Genomic DNA, 22,926 nt, shown 5'->3' with positions numbered 1-22,926 from the left:
GACTGCATCATCACTTACCACCGGGTGAGATTGCAGTCAAAGACTAACTTTTAGTTGAATAAAATTGCAAATATTCTTTACACTAAAAGTATCAAAATAATTAAATAATAAATAAATATAAATATACTACGACAATACATCACCATCACATACACATCGCCATCTAGCCCCAAAGTAAGCGTAGCTTATGTTATGGGTACTAAGATGACTGATGATTGTTTACATTAAAAGACAAGTAAAAAAATTTGACTTTAGTTTATCTATATATATTCAGAATTGGATTGGATACAGTTCTACTTCTATAATTAAAAGTTATATTGACATTAATCTGTAGAGAAGAAAGAAAATAATGAATAATAAAAACCAATTAAATATACACCTTCTTGCTTTACGTTTAGGTTTAAAATATAATAAGAGATTCATATTATATAGATTACCTAACATATATTCGCATCTGTGGTAGTATAATAAACAGTGTGCTGGACAAAGTGGGCAGTCCAGTCCAGTAACTGGAATGACAGTCAATTTTAAATCCTTTACGAATGGAATCTATAGTATTTTTTCTTATTACCTGTCTTAAAATATAACCAATAATTTTATATTTTATATAAAAACTAGGCTGTTGCCCGCGACTTCGTCTGCGTTTGATTTTGTTTTTTGATGTGGCATTAAATTTAGTAGTAGATCTAAAAAAAAAAGGTATTCAGTTTCAGTATCGCTAAGCCTTTATTGAGGGGTTTGCTGCTGTCCGCTGAGGAGTTCTGTCCTCTATGTCCAACCACAGTTTGGGCAAAATTAAACACATATTAATCTCTACAGTATATACATATAACCTCTATAGTACAAAAATAATTATTTAAATCAGTTATCATTTGTCTGAGTTATGGTGTAAAATCGTCAAACACTCATCCCCTCTCCCAAAGGAACCGAGCTTAATGTCGGGATAAAAAGTATTCTATATTACTTCTAACACTTCCAAGAATATGTGTACAAAGTTTCATGAGGATCGGTTAAGTAGTTTTTGCGTGAAAGCGTAACAAACAAACTTACATTGACATTTATAATATTAATAGGGATTGCTAATTCATTCAAGGAAAATTTTATACTATTTTATAACAAATTAGCGATTGTAATCTTTGAGATGTCTCTCAATAAGTTCAAAGTTTATGTAAAGCGTAAGCTAACACAAAAAACCTATTATAATATTATTAAGGATTACTTAAACGATTCAAAAGCTTGGTAATGAATTGATCTAACATCATCTGAATATCAATGGACTGTGAGATGGAGATAACAAAAAAAATCACCCGGCTAAGTTTGATGTAGGCTCTTCTTACACCAGGGCGCGTTTGGAACCCTCGTAGCTTTAGGTCTAAGTTGATGAACTTACCACCCTTTACAATTATATAAACATATATGTATGAACGCTTCAAAAGTGCCTGTGATAGGCCTACATGAACAAAGAATTTGAATACAATTATGTATATTATTATAACAAAATTGTTTTATTAGTATTTATAAAACAAATTGAACAAAAAAAAAAGAACTAAAGATACCCAATCCAAACTACAGTATATATTATAGTGTGTGCCAAATGCTTAATGTTACTGGAATAATGTGTACAAAGTCAAACATTCCAGTGAATCACTGAAAACAACTCACCACGATCAGCTGGAATAATGTAAATCGGTCATAATTTAACAAGTGAAGTATTTACAGATGGCCCATCAAAATACAAAATGCCCGTATGTGTTTACTTAAAACTTCAAAATCAATATATTACAGTCATCTGCTCGCTCTTTGACCTCATAATCAAAATCAACTTTAGGTTTATCAAAACTGGTTGTTGATGAGACACTATAGTTCCTGGTCACTGTTTTCGCTTTTGGTGTATAGACTTTTTTGATCTGCTTAGTTTTTGGCGTCTCATTATCTGAATCTGTTTGTTGTCTCTCTATTATCTGTATCTGAGTTTTGTTGTCTTTTTTATTAATAACTTTGGATGTGTTGTTTTTGTCTTCCAAATTTTTAGCCCGTCCGGCCACCAATTTAGGGCTATCTACCACTATTCCAGTGGTTTTGAGTATTAATTTAGAGGTATCATCCATTGTTTTTGCTGTTTCAGTAACTAATATATCTTCAACTGTTTTCTTAGGTACCAATTTCGGGCTATCTTGCACTATTTTAGCCATTCTAGGTCCCAATCCAACGTTTTCTTCTACCGCTTTAGACATTCTTTGTATCAATTTTGGTGTATTATCAACTATTTTAGTCAGTCTGGGTACTAATTTCGTTTTTTCCTCTACATTTCTTGTCGGAGTTGTAAGCAATTTAGGTGTATCATCCATTTTGGTTACATTCGGTTTGAATTGACCGATACGAGTTTTGACTACCGGCTTACTTCGAGTTCTAGATGCAACAGATTCCATAATGGGAAAGTTTTTAACGACAAAATCCTTGTAGGAATCGTTAAAAGAAGAAGGTACGTCTACGCCATTTGCTTTTGACTTATTTTCTTCTACAACTTCAATTTCTGATTCCTGGGTACTTTTTTCTGCTATAGTTCTTATAGGTCTGCTATTAATGTGTGTTTCAGCTAGCGAAAAGGAGTTCAGTATTTTCGGTGAGGATGATTCGGCGACTTCATTTGTATCAATTGTTATATGTCTTTCATTTGGTATACTAACAATATTTGTTGGAACTTCAATTTTTTTTCGTTTCGCTAAACTAGCATCCGTTGCATGACCGCTTTTAGTTGCTTCGGTCACTTTCCTTTTAGTGTTAGGTTCTTCTAATAACTTAGATATTTCGACGTCTGACATGCGTGGCTTTGGTTTCGAAGCTACCGTTGAGATGTCATCCAACTCTTCGTCATAGTTAGTTAATATCGCCGTAATTTCTAATGCTTTACCTAAAACAAGAATGTAAGATTTACAATCTAGTCTCTGGCTCTCGTGACTAGTTTAATGTAAAAAGTGCTAGTGTAAAACAAGCGTGGGGTGCATGATGTCAATAGTTATAAATATTTTATTGACAGATATGAGAAGAGTGATTATTATTTTGATATCTTAAAAAGCACCCCACGCTTTTTTTAAAATAAAATATTTATTTTTTTATTCACACTATTATTAATTTATATTTATTGAAATTTTCAACAATGTTCTTAATTTAAATTTATTAAAATTTATTTTCTATTTTTTTGTTCGGTTTTCTATAAATAGCGTGTTTTTTAGTTCTTTTTAAACTATTATTAATTTTCTACTTTTTAGTTTCTGAGTTTATTTTAAACTGTTTCTGATTTGATCTAATCTACTATCAATTCCGTGATTAACTGTAATAATTTTCCAAATTATTCATGTGTACGGTAAGAGCCCCATTACCCGCTCAGGAATCTATTTTAAGACGTAACTACCATAACAGTAACTACGCGGGTTAGCAGCACCCAGCTGAGTGCCCGATCAGAGTGTCTCTCTAAATGCAAGTTCTAATTATTATTTAAAACAGCCCATTAAAAAGTAACGCCCTCTACCATCTAGTAGCTTAATGTTTTCTGTGGAATTAGTTAGGTACGCGAACGCCATCTGTTGGTAACGCCATAGGTTTTTTTACATTTGGGTCTAGATGGCGCTGTAGTAATTGTAATTAATAGTTCGAAAAAACTAAAAAATCTTATTTTTTATATTGAAAATTGGAATAATCTTCTCAGATTAGTGTATTGTCATCGGTCCTCGATATGTTTACAAAGTTTGAAAGAAATGTGACCGTTCAAAGTGGGACAAAATCGAGCTCAAAGGGGTCGTTTACATACATACATACATATAGGTGAAGCTAATATAAAGAAAAAAGAACGTGTGTGTACTTATGTATACGCGAGCCACTTATTTGGCGTAACAAGATCAAAATCTTATCAAAATTTTCATCTTTCGCCTCATTCTACGTTTGTTGAAAAAACGATACTAACAATACAAAAAAGTATTGTTTGAATTATTGAGAACTGTCGAACCTTTTTTAGAAAAACCAAAATGTTGACTATAGCTAGCTACACGGTGTCGGTTTTTTGTAACGGTGCGCGCGGGCATCGTAAAAATTAGCCATCACCGTTTTTCCCTAACGCGCCAAATAAATAAAATAAATAAATAAATAAATATACTACGACAATACACACATCGCCATCTAGCCCCAAAGTAAGCGTAGCTTGTGTTATGGGTACTAAGATGACTGATGAATATTTCTATAAATACACGAATACTTATAATATACAGATAAACACCCAGACACTGAAAAACATTCATGTTCATCACATAAATATTTTCCAGTTGTGGGAAATATTAACGAACCCACGGCCTTGGAGTCAGAAAGCAGGGTCGCTGCCCACTGCGCCAGTCGGCCGTCGTTATCATATATCGATATGATATGATATCGACTGAGTGAATGCTTTGTACGTAACTGTTGCATAGTTCCGAGTGCTACCCTCGTTTAATTTACAAATATCTTTAACAGTTTAATGCATTTAATTTTTATATAAACGTACGTCTGTACTAAGTTCTACGTAAAACAAGTTATTATCATCTGTTATGTGGCTCAATAAGTTGTTAAAAATGTTTAGTTTATATGCTGTAAAGTTTTAAAAAGGTGTTGTAACCTGCTAAACTGTAAGTAGTATATTATTGATTTGTTCCACCTAGGCTAGTCACCAGGATATGAACTGTATTACAATTATTTAATTAATAAAGATATTTTAAAAACAAACAAACCAACTTATAATATACAGATAAACACCCAGACACTGAAAAACATAAATATTTTCCAGTTGTGGGAAATATTAACGAACCCACGGCCTTGGAGTCCGAAAGCAGGGTCGCTGCCCACTGCGCCAGTCGGCCGTCAAAAGGAGTATAACTTCAAAGCATACTCACCCACTAACACTTTGAGCGTTGCAATGTTAATTTTCGCAGCGTCGACAATTATGCCCTCCATTAACGCTTTGAATTGCATATACAAGTCTGCGTCGTCCTGTTTCAATTGCGCAAGGTTTTTGTAATCCGCTGCACGTTTCATGAATGACGAAATGGAGTATTTCTTGTATTTCTCTGACAGTTTGTAACCCGGTGTGGAATGGTTGTAGTGCTGATGATAAAAATGGACCTGAAAACCTGTAAATAAAGAATTCAAAATTCATTTATTTCAATTAGGCCTAATATAAGCACTTTTGAAACGGCAAGTCTGTTAACTACGATTTGTGTGGTTCTGAAATGGCGCCATCTAGTGACAGTACGGTTTCCCAGTAATGTCTCAAGATGTCGCTTCAAATTCAAATTCAAAATTCATTTATTTCAAGTAGACCTAATATAAGCATTTTTGAAACGGCAAGTCTGTATGTGTGTAGTGACGACTCTACCACCGGTTCGGTTAACTACGATTTGTATGGTACTGAAAGAGCGCCATCTAGTGACAGTACGGTTTCCCAGTAATGTCTCAAGATGTCGCTTCAAATTCAAATTCAAAATTCATTTATTTCAAGTAGACCTAATATAAGCATTTTTGAAACGGCAAGTCTGTATGTGTGTAGTGACGACTCTACCACCGGTTCGGTTAACTACGATTTGTATGGTACTGAAAGAGCGCCATCTAGTGACAGTACGGTTTCCCAGTAATGTCTCAAGATGTCGCGTCAAATTCAAATTTCATTTATTTCAAGTAGACCTAATATAAGCATCAAGTCTGTCTGTCTGTAGTGACTCTACCACCGGTTCGGAAGGCAGATTCTACCGAGAAGAAGCCGGCAAGAAACTCAGCAGTTGCTCTTTTCCAACATCAACAATTTACATTTATTTTCTACCTTGTGAGAGATGAAAGCTTCCAAGCAATCTTTTCATTAAAAAATTCATTGGTCGTATATTAACCTCGCTGTAATAAATGTGTTTTAACACATTCTTTAAACTTATGCATTGGTAGGTCCAAAATTACTTTAGGAATCATGTTATAAAAGCGTATACTCAATCCCACAAATGACTTTTGCACCTTTCGCAGACAATACGCAGATGTCTGAGATAGATAGATAGATAGATAAATTCTTTATTGCACACAATTAAGGCATAAAGATAATATGTATTGAAAACAGTAATACAAGGAAAATAAAAATGCGCAAAGGCGGTCTTATCGCTTTAAGCTATCTCCTCCAGACAGCCCTTAATGAAAGAAGAAAATGATTATGGAAACGGGATAGTGCAATTTTTAAAAATATGTCATAACATAAACTTCATAAATTGTATAGTAACCTGGCTGTAATAAATGTGTTTTAACATATTCTTGATTTCTTGATTCAATAATTGCTGGTGTGCCTTATGAATAAATAAATACCTTTGGTAAACTCCTGGACAACTATAGTAGACGGACAGGTGTACTGAGTGTCGACTTTGTCTCGAACATCGTTCAAAAAGTTGCAGTGGTAATACGACTTAGAATCATATTGCTCTATGGAGCTGTAGCCAATGTTCATTTGCTGTTCAACCTCCGCTTTCCATTTGGTGAACTCTGAAATCGTATAATAAAAAAGAAATAATCCCTAATGAATGTAAGTTTGTTTGTTACGCACGCGAAAACTACTAAACCGATCATCATGAAACTTTGTACACATATTCCTGAAGGTATTAGAAGTAATATAGGATGCTTTTTATCCCGAAATTAAGCTCAGTTCTCTTGGGAGAGGGAACGAAAGTGTATGACGATTTTACACCATAACGCCGTCAAATGATAACCGATTTAAATAATTACTTTTGTACTTTAGAGGTAGATCTGATGAAAGTGTTTGGAGATAGAGGACAAAACTCCTCAGCCGACGGCAGCCAACCCGTCATTTAAGGCTTAGCTATACTAAATACATAGAGTGCGTAGAACACCTATATCGAATGCCACGTCTTTCGAAAAACAAAAACAAACGCAGACGAAGTCGCGGGCAACAGCTTGTAATAAATAAATATACTACACCAATACACTATGGGTAATAAGATGACTGATTAATATTTTTCATGTATAATAAACATAAATACTTATAATATACAGGTATAAGGGTACATACAGGTATAATATACCCATGCACTGAAAAAGATTCATGTTCATTCACAGAAACATTTTTGACCTTGGACTCAGAAAGCAGGGTCGCTGCCCACTGCGCCACTCGGCCGTCAATATGTCTGTATATTCTTAGAGAATAACTTATAGAGCGCACCTCTATAAGTTATTCATATGTGAGCCAATTCCTCATAATGGTTGCCCGGAAGAAATCACTATAAGTGATAAGGCCTTTGTTACAGAAATTTAATTGACTTGTACCTCTTGTTCTCATTTATTAATTTTTTCTTGTGTGCAATAAAGTATTTTTGATTTGATTAGATTTGAAAATCTGCAGTCTTACTGACCAACCGATAAAAAGAAAAAAACAAAAAACTGTACTTACCTAAGTGAGTGGGAAAGAACATACTTTCAACATGGTCGCCATGACTACTCACAATATGACTATTCAAAGCCTTCATATTTGGAAACCACTCCTCACATGCAGCGCACACAAAAAGCTTCAGAGTGTCGGTCGTATTGTTTGGAGGAACTTTGCAAACGTGCTTGCACATCTGGTTAACTTTGCCCTTACATTTGAGGCACAATTCTACACGCGTCGGCTGAATAAGGTTTGCATGATGCGGTTGCCTGGAAAAGTGAACCTGTTATATAAAATCAATATTATAATGGTCAGTAGCTTCAATATAAATCTGTTAAGCCATTCTGGCTGATTAACGGTAAAAGTAAACACATCTGTTATTTGCATACAGGGACGGGAGTGGGGGCGTTGTTGGGGGGTAAGGTAGGGTAAGCCCCCACCTTTCTCCTTTGTTGGAAAAGTAGTTTTTGGGTAATGATTTTTTTTGAAATAGTAACCTCACTTACCATACATAGTCAAAAACAATTTTAGAGGTAATTACCATGAATTATTCTCGTACTGTATAATCATGCCAATACACGATAAAATTAAATATACCTTATTAATGGAGAACTTTTTCAAGAAAAATCTCCAAAAGCAGATTAAACTACCAATAATAACGCGCAGTATGTAAAACGCCCAACTCATTATTCCCCAAAGTAACAATCTGTACGGAAGGCAGACCCTGGATTGTCTAGTGCCGACTTTGCTGAACAGCTTGGCTTATAAACTAAAGCAGGAAATAAACGCTAAAAACATAAAGGAGAAACTTAAACATTTTTCTTTCAAACTAATAAATGTCATAATAAATAGCTGGAACATCCTGTGTAAAGTTTACTCAAACGATAAAGTGCGATATGTGGAAGTGGTTGAAACGCGATCATTATTTTTTATATTTTTTTTGGAACTACCCGTCATATTTTGTATGTAGCTTTAAAAAACTTTACCTACTTATAATTCCGAGCGCTTAACGATGAATACCGGTGTACGGATAAACACGACTGGGTTTTTGTTACGCCGTAACAGATATTGTTATGTTAACATAAAAAATGTATATTTTTCATTAAATAAATAATTTTTTTTTTTTTTTACTTGTTTTACAGGAATAGTAATTTAAAAAAAATATCATTTATTAAATACTTATTTAATAATTATCCTGTGTTAAGTATAAGTAGTATAAGTAGGGGATGCCTTGCTATGCTTCGCTTGGCTCACAATGGTTATATTATGTTCTAACATAGCTTCTTAAAATCGATTTTGACCTATAATGGCAGTTGATACATTCTGTGACACACTTTTTTCGTTAACTATAAGAAACACTTACCTAGTTGCATTTCATTGTACACAATTTTAAGTGATTTTTACCGTAATTAATTCAAAATGCATTTCCGAAATCCAAAAACTGTTAATAGCGTTCAAGTTTAACCCTTACAGCATAAGTAAAATCCAGTACCGGATGTCTATCCCTATCCCTGATTTAGTAACGAATGTGCATACTTCTGTGCAAACTTTCACATTTATAATCCCTACTACTCCTCAGCAGACAGCAGCAAACCCCTCATTTAAGGCTTAGCGATATTTTTCTTCTTCTGTTCCTGGGCCTTTTTTGCACTTGGTTGGCCTGGGACCGTCCGTTGTACGTATGGCCACTGATGCGGCCCCCGCTGAATCACTCCAGCCAGTTGCGCTCGCTCCAGAAGCTTAGCAGGCCGCCCAGACCGCCGAGTTAGAGCTAAGCTAGCTAGTTAGTAGTAGCAAGGCTTAGTGATACGGAATGCTTTAAATTTTTTTTGAACTACAACTAAATTTAATGCCACATCAAAAACAAAATCAACTGCAGACAAACTTGCGGGCAACAGCTAGTATTAATATAAATTAGTTTAAATGGACTTTATTAGGTTAATAGTCATCAAACCTCCTTAAGCTACATAATGTATGGTACTGAAAAGTCATTCAACAATGGACCAGATGTTTTATTATATAAGAGGAGTATGTTTGTTATTTATCTCACTGTAGTCATGAAAAAAAATTAAAGAAAAAAAAAATGAAATGTAAGCAAACATGATTGGCAAATCCAAATTCGGTTTCAAAAGTTTTGTTATCTGCTTGGTTTTCACTTATAACATGGGGTGGACCAATTATTATTTTTTTTATGTTTAGCTTTCGACTGATAGAGATACAGTATGAGATGGTAGCGGTCTTACTTAGACGTATCGTTATATTAAACCCATACACCTTCGGTTCGCTTCCGTTTTAAGACACCGTACAAGAATCGTACTGAAACTCGCTTGTCACTTTAGTTGATCCATGCGAATGATGAATACTCACACTGTAATATCTTTCCCGCTAACACAATGGTACTTCTGAATGTGTTTAAGAGTGGTAAAGTACGTCGGAAAGGCTTTAAAGCACTTGGGACATTCGAATTCCACTTTGGTCACAGATTCCTTCAAAGGCTCCGCATGTACCGACGGCGCTGCAGTTTCCTTTTCCATTACTTTTACTTGTGCTTTAGCTGGTGCAATAGGCTTAGAGGCATGTTGAGGCCTCCCTCGACGTTTTGTATTAACATTATGGGCTGTCCTTTGATGTGCCACTAAGGCATCTGGAGTCATAAGTTTGCGACCGCACAAATCGCATTTGAAAGCGATACCTCTTTTCCTCAATTTAATCGCGGATTTAGCGCCCATCTCTCCTTTGTTTTAAATACATTCATCAACGTTGTGGAATTCTTTTCTGGGCGTAAAAAAGGAAAATATACGAAACGAGAACAAAATATATGAACATCACAGAATGACGCGCAGTTGACGTTTAGTTTTGACTCATGTTTTTTTTAATTACTTTGGATGTGTATGCTCTGGGTGCTGGTTTTGTGGCATCTAGACTGTTTTCAAGTATTGTGTACCGTGTGATACTTTTCTTTGTTGACTTGTTTTCTCATTAATTCATCATAATATCAACCCATTACCAGGCAACTACAGGGCACGGGTCTCCACCTAGTCTACTCATCTAGTCCACCACGCTGGCCCAGTGCGGACTGGTGTATTCCAAACGCCTTCGAAGTATGAGAATATCATAAAGAACTCTCATGCTTGCAGGTTTACTCACGATGTTTTCCTTCACCACTGAAGCAAGTTTTAAAAATAGTACGCATTGATTTAGTATGACGTAATTATCGTAAGCTCACTGATTATACGTGTTTTAATATATGTATGTACCTAATTTTATAAAATTGTTTAAGGAATGGATTACATTTTGTATCCTCTTTGCTAGCAACGCAGAGTAATAATTGTGCAAATAGCAGTTGTTTTATGTATACGTCATGTTGGCATCAAATATGAATAAAACTGTCTAACTACTTTTTCGAAACAAATGAGTATTCGTAATTATCATTTTTGTTTGAACCAATTTTGAGAAACCAATAACTTCTCTCTAGATACCAAATAAGAATCTCTTTAGATACCAAGGCTCTTATAAAGTACCTAATGAATACATTTTCTTTGATATGTGAGACGGAAGTATGGAGGGTAGACGGAAGACAACCGAATTTAATGGAATATTAAATATTTAGTGAGGTAAAAGTAGGACACAGTTCTCTATTCTGGGAATCTCCTTAGAGTAACAACCAACATTGGTATTTACACCAACTGATACTGTGAACTGTGAACAGGTTCTTCATTAAAAAAAAAAGTATTTTTGTTTTTTATAAACAGCCTAGACTATTATTTAGAGTTAATAATATATTACCATCTCAACTGAGGACTCCATTGCTGGTTAAATTATCTGTTACCTTTGAAAAAAATTTAACATTGCTGAGTGTCTGCTATCAGAGGCTTCCAAAATTCCTTAACTGATTATTTATATAAAGTAAACCAGCTAGCAAGTTAGATACTATCAAGGGCTAACTTGTAAAGGAATAAAAAAAACAGCAAGTGTGTTGCAAGTTGTGCCCCACCCATAACACCTTCAGAATTACACCATGTTATGCTAATGTAGGTTGCCCCGGCTCTACTACAAAATTCTTTATTCTGATAACCCAATAACTGACTTTGAAGCAGGCCCACAATGATGCTCCAATTTTATCACGACTATGGATTTAAGGCAGTATGAAATAAATATTGTAAAAAAATTATTAAATTTATTTATTCTTCCATTTTGGGAGCACCCCAAAGTTTGACTTCGTCTTCACTGGCTGTTAACAGATAATTATCCGTTGGATGATGGCTTAAGGATACAATAGGCTTATTCTTATTATGGACTAATTTCTGTGTACAAGTACTTGAAACTAAGTCCCAATAAAACACTTCTCCTGATGCTGAACCAGATATTATATGACTATCCTTTTCATTCACTGCATTTTCTAACAAATAATCTTTACTTTCGTGACCAGTGAAAGTATTTAATAGCTCTCCAGAATCCTTATCAAACAATTTAATTGTACTATCGGCACAACTTAAAATATAACACTGTCCATCATGAGTTAGGCTTGCAAATGTAACTACATGTCCGATATAGTCAGAAAACATCTTCCCTACCCTCAAATCGTATAAACGTGTATGGCAGTCTACAGATGAAGTCAAAACTTCATGATCTGTTACCTGCAAAGAGGTTATAGTGTCTTTAGCATCTTTTAAAATCTGAACGGGCTCTTGCCTTCTGCTCATAACATCCCAGAAACAAACTGTGTTGTCTATGGATCCAGAAATAGCCATTGTGGACTCTTCATTGTATTTAATGCATGTTACAGAACTCGCATGACCTCGATATCTCCTCAGGGGCTGCCCTGTAGTCACATCCCATAATATAACAGATTTATCTGCGCTACCTGATATAATATGGCTACTGTCGCATGAACCGACCGCGTCTAATACCTCATTTGCATGTCCGCCATAGGTTTTCAGTAATAAATTGTTGTAAGGATTCCATAGTTTAATTTTTTTATCAGCACCACAAGTTAGGCAATAAGCTCCGTCGACGTTGAACCGAACAGCCCGCACAACTTGTTGTTTGCATGCCAAAGTTTCAACGGTTGACAATAGAAGTTTTTCATTCATAATTAATTTCGCGTTTTTTGTAAATATAATTGGAGTAAAGATATTATTGCTTTTTGTTTTAACTTTTTCTGTTTACTTTCGCCGGCGACAGAGTAGGGAAGTATTTTGGTTAGTATAGATATTAGACATAGTATAAAGTTGTACATTTATAATCTGTGGTATAGACAGAAACTGTTTATTATAGTAACGTAAATCAATGAGTATCATATCATGCTTCATAGTCTACACCTATTGTCATATAAATGAGATTTTTTCATAAACATTTTTTATCTTACATAATTTTTTTTTTTCAATGTAAAGTATACTATATTATTTCTAATACCTCCAAGAATATGTATAAAAAGTTTCATGAAGATCGGTTCAGTAGTTTTCGCGTGAAAGCGTAACAAACACACTTAGATTCACATTTACAATATTAGTAGGGATAGTTTAAACGACAGCTAATAGTATGTAAAATGTTCTATGTTCAACAGCTGAGCAAAGACTATCATCTGAAGAAAAGTATTTTAAAGCCTTATATATTATGGAGGACATTTACTAGTTTTTGCGAATTCAAATATTCTTTATTCATGTATGCCTACCAGAGGCACTTATGAAGCGTTCATACATAATTATGTGTTTAAACAATTGTGTAATGGTGATAACTTCGTCAGCTTTTTAATTCAAGAGACCAAAATTCAAGTGAGTATTATTACTATCTATGGATACACGTTTTCCGTTGCAAGTCACATCACTACTTCAGTGATCAGTCTTCAATGTCATATTAGTTTTTGTGTTACTCTGTAGTGTTTACTTTATCGTCATTTTAATCAAATTAAAACAATATTGTGTAGGAAATACAGTTTGAAAGTTGCTCTAAACTAAAAAGTGAAAAACGTCTCAAAATTCTTGTAATGCATCGCAGGATACTTTGAATACTTAGCAGCGGAATAAAGAAAATAGTATGGAACATTAATTCTTTATTCAAATTCTACACAGAACAAAGTTATTCCATGTAAGCGAACTGTCCTAGTAAGTACGTAATTAAGGTTCTTTTGATATGTAAATTAAATCTATTGTATCATTGTTTAGTAATGTCTAGTTGTTACAAAGAAAAAAACATTTTAAATTGTTTTGGGACAGAACTTTTGATGTGTCATGTTTTAGCAGAACCTACATCTTTCTTCTCATAGACCTTCGTTATTCTGTGTGTGACCAACATTATTCTTATTTGTCTGTCTACTTTTGGGTAGTAGAGCCACCCACCTACATTTCGAGAGCTAAGTGCCCTGCCTATGGTATTGTGTGCGAAGATCATTGATGTGTTAGTAAACTCTTTTTTACTTGAGTAGAGTACCAGGGTTACAGTAAACACAAAGAGTCATCAACCTCATTACCAAACAATTACTGGCCCACTGCAGGGCAACGGTCTCCTCCCAGAATAAGAATTATTTAGACTGTAGTTGCTCAAACATGTAGGACTCGTCACAATGTTTTCCTTCACAATTAAATTAACTATATTTGATTAAACAATAAGTTCAAGGTATGTGCTTGGGTTCAAACTTCAAACGTCCGCTGCTGGACATAGGTCTTTTTTAGCTCCAAATACCACAGTTTTGTGCCGCTTGTTCCCACAGGTTCTCTGTGACCCATTGTCTATCAAAGCTGTGTTGACTAGTGCAAGGTTGCCATTCCGGCATCTTGAGACTCCAAATTCCAACATCTATCGGTTCTCTGAGCAATGTGCCCCACCCATTGCCACTTCAGGTTTGCCACTCATTGAGCTATGTTGGTAACTCTGGTTGTATCTCCTCATAGAGATACTTCGAGGATAGAAGAAGAAGAAGAAAAAGTCTTTATTGCACATACAATTATAAAGCCAGGTTAACAAAAAAAAACGATAATATTCATATGCACAAAGGCGGCCTTATGAAGCGATCTCCAGACAACCTTTGGTTGAAGAAACATATTAGAGAAAATGGGATAGTTTAATACCCAAATTGTGCTAATTATAAACATTACATATACAATGCATACTAATACTACATATATATAGTTAAAACATATTATAGCTCACTACATCGCCCGCTGTGTGGTTCTGAGCCTACTATTCTTCCTTCTGAGCCATTTATCGAGGAAGCTACAGGCTATATATCATCATCTAGAGTCTAGAGCATAGCAATGAAGCAATGAAGAATGTTTCATAATCGTTTTTTTTCCTTTTGGGTGCTTCCGCTGTGTGCGCTGCGTACATGGTTAGAGTTTCGATAAAAACGTGTATGATAAAGTTATTCCCTTTTAAGAGTTCCAAAACAAAGTCCGCGACATCATATTCGGGAGGGACCGCTCGCTAGTGTTACAATAAACGCGGACGAAGGAAGCGGGCAAAAGTTAGTTGCTGTATTAAATAAACACATTGCTTAAAACTTTAATCTCATTTGTTATGTAAACTTTACATAACCTCAGTTAGTGCGGCTTAATTAAACAATTAGTAAACAGAGTTAGTAGTCACGACTTAAGAAATGACACGGTTCTTTAATTACCATTTATTTGTTACATTTTCACAATAGAAGATGGACACACCATATTTTAGCATATCTCTTTTGTATTTTGTTGAGTTTAAAATGTCTGGTTTCGCGTATTTTTTATTTTATTTACTCATCATCGTCATCATACATAAACCCATAACCGGCCAACTACAGAGCACGGGTCTCCTTCAATTAGAAGGGGTTAAGGCATTAGTAGTAGTAGTAGCGTGTCCACCACGCTGGCCCGGTACGGATTGGTGGACTCCACACACCTTTGAGAACATTATGTACAACTCTCAGGCATGCAGGTTTCCTCACAATGTTTTCCTTCACCGTTGCAACAAGTGATACATGAATTACTTATAACGCACATAACTTAGAAAAGTTAGAGTTGCGAGCTGGGATTCGAACTCAGCCTTCCGCGGACGAGCTCCTACCCAATGCGCTATCACCGATTCGCTTTATTTACTAGCCCGCGTTTATTATGGGTTTTTTTACAAATCCCATGGTAACAATTATATCCCCGGGGAAAGGTTTAAAAATTATCTTCTCCCACAGCGTTATCAACTCTCAGAGCACTGGCGCACAGGTGGAAATAATATCCAAATAATATTTGTGTAATAATAAACGGGGGTAAATCTCTTATTCCATGTTCCCGTACTTTAACAGGTGGACACGTTAATAATATCCCCCCGATACATTGAACTGAATACGTCCGCGTTACCCCTTCGAGTGTAAAGGCGCGATTGTATGTTGAGCGATTGTGTAAACAATGCTTTTATGCGATATCAAAAATTACAGCAAATCGCTGTAGATTTGCTGTAATTTTTTAAGAGTTCCGTTGTCTGTCTGTGAATTTTTTGATCAGCCCATTTCGGAGCGAACCCCAAAAAAAAGGAAAGAATTTTGCAAATAAAATATAAATTCGATTCGGTTATCGATTCGGTGGTTACCGAATTTATAACCTTCGCCTTTTCGAAGGAAGTCTTTTAAAAATAATAAAGCTAACTTTTTTTTATTTTTTTTTATTAAAGGGTTTTTAATAGGTTTACACTTTGTTGTATCTACAGTTACTTCTAACTACTCTCTACGCCGCAAAATCATTCTGTATAGCATTCTAGCTTCTCTTGAAAGCGGCGAGAATGCTATTAAAAATACCAACATTCATACGTTAGCCTTTGCGAAGGAAGTCTTTTAAAAAAAGATAAAGCAAAGTTGTAGAAACTTTATTGGTATATGTGATATAAAAATACGGCGTTACTCTATGTATAAAAGTACCTACTGTTTGTTTAACTTGAAAAGCTAATAAATAAATAAATAAAATCTATCCGTTGCTTCGTTGCTCCGTGAAATATGGATGACTCGACATGAACAATGTGAATGTCACATTTATAAAAATTAAGTAGGTACGTTTCCAAAACAAATTGCATTCTGATGCGGTTTAATATCAACTCATTAACCGAACTGGTTTTCGAAATGAACACGACATCCTAATGTCATATTAACATAAACGATTAAGATTTCTGTTTGACGGCCGATTGGCGCAGTGGGCAGAACCCTGCCTTCTGAGTCAAGGCCGTGGGTTTGATTCCCACAACTAAATTTTTTTTGTGTGATGAACATGAATGTTTTTCAGTGTCTGGATGTTTATGTTCACAAGCTACGGTTACTTTGGGGCTAGATGGCGATGTGTGTATTATTTATTTATTATTTATTCATAAGAAACACCAGCAATTAATTGTAAATACATTCATAAAAAAAAAATTATGTGTTAGAATTACAAATTCTGTCTAGTGCACCTACAATAATCAATTATAGGTGTATACAGCATTATCGTTTTAATCTCCGATAATGCTGTATTATCGTAGAATATATATTCATTTATTTATTTATTATTTATTTAGGTGTACGTACACCAGGACACACAAACCAGTTAGGTAGGTCCAATTTTGAGAAGAGGTGAACAACCGAATCCAACTCGGTTAGATCTCGGATGGACAGCGTTCGGGAAACTCCGTGACACCTCAAATTAACACAATGCCTATAGACCAAAGTCTTCGAACAGTTAGTTTTTTTAGTTAGACTTATGGCTCTGAAACGTAATCGCTAACTACGGGTCTCATAAGAATGTCAGGGCCACTCAGCGCCCGATGGAGAGAGCTATGCTTGGAGCATCTTTACGTGAACAAATCAGGAATGAGGTAATTCGTAGAAGCACCTGAGTTACCGAAATAGCGCAAAGAGTCGCGATGCTGAAGTGGCAGTTGGCCAAATTTCGGAAAAACTTTAAAAACGATTGACGTTGGGGTCCCAAGGTGCTGGAATGGCTACCTCAAATCAAGTGGCGAAAATTTGAATGGCGAGTCAAATTGCCAAAAATCCAAATCCAAGATGGCATCCACCACAAAATAGCGGTTACATATTTTGAGGACGGGATAGGGGATCCGACCAAAATGGCGAATAATATACACATATTATTAAAAGTGCTTTTTTTTTTTTTTCATTAGTACCTTCTGTCTGTTTTTGTCAATGACTCTGTTCACACAGTTCATGTACCTTAGTCTTATTTTTGTTACTTGTCTTATAATGTACTAAGCAATCTTTTTGTTGATTTTTAGAATAAAGTTAATTTTCAAATTGTTAAGAAAATAATTAAAACACTTACATAAAGAAAATCCCTTTTAATTTTGTTTGTTTTATGTTTTTTATTTTTAAATATTGAAACATATTAAAACTAATAAAAATATGTTTTTACATTATAAGACAATTTCGAAATGGAATGCAATTACAGACTAAAATATTATTAACGTCCGCATAGCATTTATGTTTTGTTACAGTATCAATAAAAATGGCGACGGTTAAACATATAGAAACAAAACGCATCCAACTCACTGATAATCGTCCAAGGGACGATATGAATAACGAGATCTCGTCTACATCCAGCGAAAGTTCGACCTCCGATCCGATCACGAAGTTCAACAACTTCTATCGATCCTCGTATATACAGTCCCAGTCCGACAGCGAAGGCCCGCCAAGGAGGTATGTAACTTCGACCAATAAAAAACCAAAGCATGAATATCTGACAGGTATAAAAAATTAAAAATAAAATCATCATCTAACAATAATCCGACCAAAATTATTACCAATCTCTTATGACTCGCACTGTCTAAAAGTTATCAGAACTGATGTAGAGCAAAGCTTCTAACTCTACGCCCTAATTCTATAAGGCCCGATTTCACAAACTTTACACCTTAGTCAAAATATAAGGCTTTGTCATTTCGCTGCATTCACATGGGCGTAAAATTACTTTGCGGAAATCCATAATATATTATGAAAATTAAGCTTAATTTGCTATACTCCGCGAACAGCAGGAGAATCTGTATGGTGTAATTTATAATTTCTACAATCCTTATACTCCACACCAAACAGATCTTTCGCACTGTACCCTCTACGCACGTTTCGCTCCGAAACCGGAGCATCTTCACGAGATGTTGACTTTATAATGAATAATTGTTAACAATTCATTAATTTTCATAATGAAAAATCCGCTGTTAATTACTTTATGGCGGCCAAGATACAGACAGACATTAGTTATTGCTTGACTAAAATAAGTATGGTTTCATTTCCATATAATATATACCCCCGTATGCCGTCACGGATAACGGCATGACGGTACTTATGCCGTCACGTCGCCTTGTGTCTTGTGTGTGCGTGTACACCAGAACTTTATTTTTTATCAGGTCCGTCCAGTTATCAAGAAACCACTATAAATCCATGGGCAACATAAACGATATGTACACAGAGGTGACGTCAGTACAAAATAGCATTTCCAACATAGATCTGAACTTGCACAGTACAGAAATAAAGAAATTCGAAGCCCTCCGCATACCCATAGTGGGTTACGAGGTTATGGAAGAACGCGCGCGGTTCACGATATACAAACTGAAAGTTGAGGACGATAAGAGAGACCAATCCTGGCTGGTGTTCCGGAGGTACACGGACTTCGTGCGTTTATACAACAGGGTCAAAAACCAACAGCCTAATCTAATGCTACCTTTGCCGGGAAAAAGGTGGTTCAGAGACAACTTCGAGCCCGCTTTTCTCGAAGAAAGGGTACGGGGCTTACAGATTTTCGTTAACGCGGTTCTGAGCAAGCTGCCCAACCATCCTGTGGTGAGAGAGTTCTTCTGCTTGGATGAGCCACCTCAGGTTTTCAGCTACCAGCCCGAAGTTCAAGCGGTGTACGGTGCGCTGGAAGATTCTATAAGTACGATGAAGGTGCAGCTTAAACAAAAGGACGCTACCATCATGCATTTACAAAAGCGCGTCGGCCAATTGGAAGATCAGGTTAAGAATTGTCCAACGTGTAGTACAAATAAGTCGGCGTGTATGTAGTCTTTATTTTACTTTTAAGGAAGGTGTGGGAAATGTTTGGACGTTCGGTCGTATCTATTTTGCTGGATAGGATAGGATGATGTGGGATCCTAGATCATCCGATCGTATCGAGTTTGTTGGATAAGACATTTGATCTAGTTCGTTTATCTAGTTTGTTGCATAGGATCCTAGGACAACCGCTTGTATTTCATTCGTTAGAAACAATCGGATGGTGTAGGATCCTTGATCATACGATCAAATCTAGTTTGTTGGTAGGATCCTAGATCATCCGATCTTATCGAGTTCGTTGGATACAATCGGATGGTGTAGGAGCTTAGATCATCTGATAGTATCTAGTTTGTTGGATAGTATCCTACGACATCCGATCATATTTGGTTCATTACATACGATCGGATGGTGTAGGATCCTACATCATCCTATCCTATCCAGCAAAATAGATACGACCGAAGGTCCAAATATTATCCGATCGTATCTTGTTTTTTTGATAGGGTCCTAGGACAACCGCTCGTATCTCGTTCGTTAGATACGATCGGATGGTGTAGGATCCTAGATCATCCAATCGTGTCTAGTTTATGGGACAGTTATCCTAATTGATAGTCCAATTTTTCGCTTACGATCGAAAGATGTAGCAAGTCTTAAAATTCCATCCTATCAAAGTTAGATAGTATAGAAAGTAGGGGGAACCCTGTGTGTTCGGACTAGTTTATTATACACGAATATTTTCTAAAAGCAATAGATTTAATGAAATGTGAAATGTACAATAAATATGAGGGTATAACTCCTAAAAGTATTAGCGTACCTGGTATATAGTACAGTACACGGTATCTGGAAAGGAATCCAGGTACCCAAAAGTTTAAGGGCCTCGAAAATAAACATAGGTTATGTCGTAATGTTTTGTCTAGCATTTGAAAGTTTTGACTGTTGCGACGTTATGCCACGTTAAATTGTAAGATACTTTGGGTGTTCTACCACCTTTCCATGTTATTGCATGCGAACGTACAAACTTAAAGTGATATTAAAATTGAAAGTATTATTTATTTGTTGATGTCAATAGAATAACTAATTCGAAGTCCCAACGGTTTCTGTATCGAGAGTTTTCGTGGGAATATGATATTAGGTATGCTGTAGGAGCTCCGTTTAATTATTTGTAGGAACCAATTTTAACTAACGCAAACGTATGTTGAAATAATTGCGTGGGAGATGTGAAAAGGCCGAAATACACGCTAAATACGGTTTTTTTTTTTGTGACAGCTCTGTATTTCTATGTTTATCACCATCGTCATATCAACGCATTACCGACCCACTACAAGGGTTTAGGCCGTAGTCCACCACGCGGTGGTGCGTGCTGGGATTCGAACTGGGCCCCCCGAAAGTGAAACTACCTAACCTAACCACTGGGCTATCAACTCTACTCTGCTGCGCTCTGTTTAAAGGCGATGTTTTTATATTTGGGCAGTCTGTACCGTCCAAAAATTATTACTGAAATTAAAAAAAAGTATTTATTTAAAAATTCCTCGATAAAGAAAAAGCTCGATTTTGCGCCCACTACGCGTCGCACCGCTCGCATCCGGTTGCTCAACTTCTCTTTCGGGGGGCCGAATTCGAATCCCAGGACGCACCTCTAACCTTTCTAAGTTATGTGCGTTTTAAGTATGTAATTAAAATATCACTTGCTTCAACGGTGAAGGAAGACATCGTGAGGAAACCTTCATGCCTCAGAGTTCTACAAAATGCACCAATTCGCCAGCGTGGTTGACTACGGCCTTAATATCTTCTCATTGTGGGAGAAGACCATGTGCTCTGTAGTGGATTACATTTTAATGCATTAAGTCGAGTCGGCGTTGAGTCATAATCGTGATGGTTATTATGTGAAAGCCATCTACTTCTAGTTAGTGAGCAGATTTATTTTATGAGCGTTGACTGGGTTCATTGACCGATCGTGTTCCGTCTCGCATTTAGCAGCGTGCCGGCGTGCTGGTGGAACGCTGGTGTACGCTTTTCTCTTTCGACCCCGGTTACAGAGTGGTTGGTTATATAGCATCCAAATCATTTTGGTAGCACGAAACCGGTTTAAGCTAAATAAATATCAGTTGTTTCTCAACTCGTCTCGTGCTTTGTTCAAAACAGGTTTAGTAATATGTTTAAAGGTGCCTTGAAATTTATACTGTAATGAAGTTAGAAGTCGTTGTACGTTGTATTAGATGATAAAGCAATAAGGTCCGTTTTAAATAAATTACGTGACTGCAGCACTGTGGTCTTATAACTGGGGCTTTCGGGGGTGAGTCGTTATAACCGTCATAAATTAAAATTTTGTACTCATATAATTTGTAAGAGATTATCAAAAATGAATTTGTTATACATTTAGTATACACACATTAATTATAAACGTGCCATAATGTCGGAATAGTATAGCTGTGTTTTGTTACACTTCAACTGATAGCGCCTATCCAATGTCAAAGCGAGAAAACACTGCATTATTATTTCGACTTTCTGCCACGTTTATTAATATTTCCCAAAATGTAACATTATTAAGTGTATTGTTAGAGAAAAAATCTCACTTTCTTAGGTATGCCCTTCGCTAAAGTTTAATATTAAGGTTAAATTTTTATAATAATTCATAACAGTTTACAAAGTTATCTATGGTACAAATACAAGTGATATGGTCTTTAAAATATATATCGAATATTATTGGAATATGAAATAATTGTGATGATTTGGGCATAATTTCGATGAAAACCATGGATTGGATTCTTAATAATTCTTTTAATATCAACGATTAAGTTAGAGAATCGTTCATCCGAAAATACATTCTAATATTATAAAAGCGATTGAGTCTCTTTCTTTGTTTATTACCTATTAAATTTGGCACATACATAGTTATCATCCTGTGGATATGATTTCATATCCCGTATAAGTACCGATAACATTCCGGCTGAATATTAAAATGGGCTTTGTCATTATAATATTAGTCGGTGCATTGGTAACACACTGATTAAACTTGGTTGGTTTGCTTTAACATGTGCCACTTGATCGTTGATTTGATCGTCCTTTCCAGTAACTGGATTTGCATGTTAAAGGAGATATTTTTCAAATGAAAATCTGATGTTTAGTTTTTATATGCCCAAGTCGACACCTTAAAATAGTATATTAAGTATTTTTAATACATTTTAATTATTGCTTATTTCTTATAATACTTATTAATGTTTATGAACTAAGTTAAGTTCAAATTGGCAGTTATTAGTGAATTAATACGTAGAATGTTAAATAGATTAAAGAAAGGACCATTTTTTTTTACTTTAATATAATAAATAAATGGTAAGGTGCTATCACTTTGTGAATACAAAATATAAGCATTTAATGTGATGATATATTAATTAATAAATTTTAATACATACATAATGTTAAAGAAAAATATTGGTTTTATTTAAAGCCTATCATTAAAATCTTGATTATGAAATCCAAAAAGAGTCAATAACGGATATATTTTATTAAAATTATC

At 35.5% G+C, this 22,926-nt stretch overlaps 3 protein-coding genes across 6 annotated transcripts; 1 reads left to right on the top strand and 2 right to left on the bottom strand.

The window, feature by feature from the left end:
• Positions 1-1,518: 1,518 nt before the first annotated feature.
• LOC120635781 lies at positions 1,519-10,275 on the bottom strand. Its single transcript, XM_039906937.1, has 5 exons — positions 9,800-10,275; positions 7,457-7,701; positions 6,361-6,534; positions 4,917-5,153; positions 1,519-2,911 (listed from the first exon to the last, which is right to left on the bottom strand). Exons 1-5 carry the CDS (start codon positions 10,159-10,161, stop codon positions 1,758-1,760), a joined length of 2,172 nt encoding a protein of 723 aa, XP_039762871.1. The 5' UTR covers positions 10,162-10,275; the 3' UTR covers positions 1,519-1,757.
• A 1,314-nt stretch (positions 10,276-11,589) lies between these two features.
• Positions 11,590-12,646, bottom strand: LOC120635693 (WD repeat domain-containing protein 83). The gene has a single exon (XM_039906801.1). It carries the CDS (start codon positions 12,523-12,525, stop codon positions 11,614-11,616), a length of 912 nt encoding a protein of 303 aa, XP_039762735.1. The 5' UTR covers positions 12,526-12,646; the 3' UTR covers positions 11,590-11,613.
• A 648-nt stretch (positions 12,647-13,294) lies between these two features.
• LOC120635703 (sorting nexin-16) lies at positions 13,295-21,091 on the top strand. 4 transcript variants are annotated; one of them, XM_039906821.1, is made up of 3 exons: positions 13,295-13,519; positions 17,870-18,071; positions 18,773-21,091. In XM_039906821.1, exons 2-3 carry the CDS (start codon positions 17,881-17,883, stop codon positions 19,425-19,427), a joined length of 846 nt encoding a protein of 281 aa, XP_039762755.1. In that variant the 5' UTR covers positions 13,295-13,519; positions 17,870-17,880; the 3' UTR covers positions 19,428-21,091. The 4 variants fall into 4 exon arrangements, with proteins under 4 accessions (XP_039762755.1, XP_039762753.1, XP_039762754.1 ...); XM_039906819.1 differs by having other exon boundaries at positions 13,295-13,536; XM_039906820.1 differs by having other exon boundaries at positions 13,295-13,540.
• The last annotated feature ends 1,835 nt before the right edge of the window (positions 21,092-22,926 follow it).

The sequence above is a fragment of the Pararge aegeria genome, chromosome 27, assembly GCF_905163445.1.
Source record: "Pararge aegeria chromosome 27, ilParAegt1.1, whole genome shotgun sequence".
Taxonomy (NCBI): domain Eukaryota; kingdom Metazoa; phylum Arthropoda; class Insecta; order Lepidoptera; family Nymphalidae; genus Pararge; species Pararge aegeria.
Note: the sequence above shows the minus strand (reverse complement) of the source record. Positions and strands in the feature narration are given on the sequence as shown.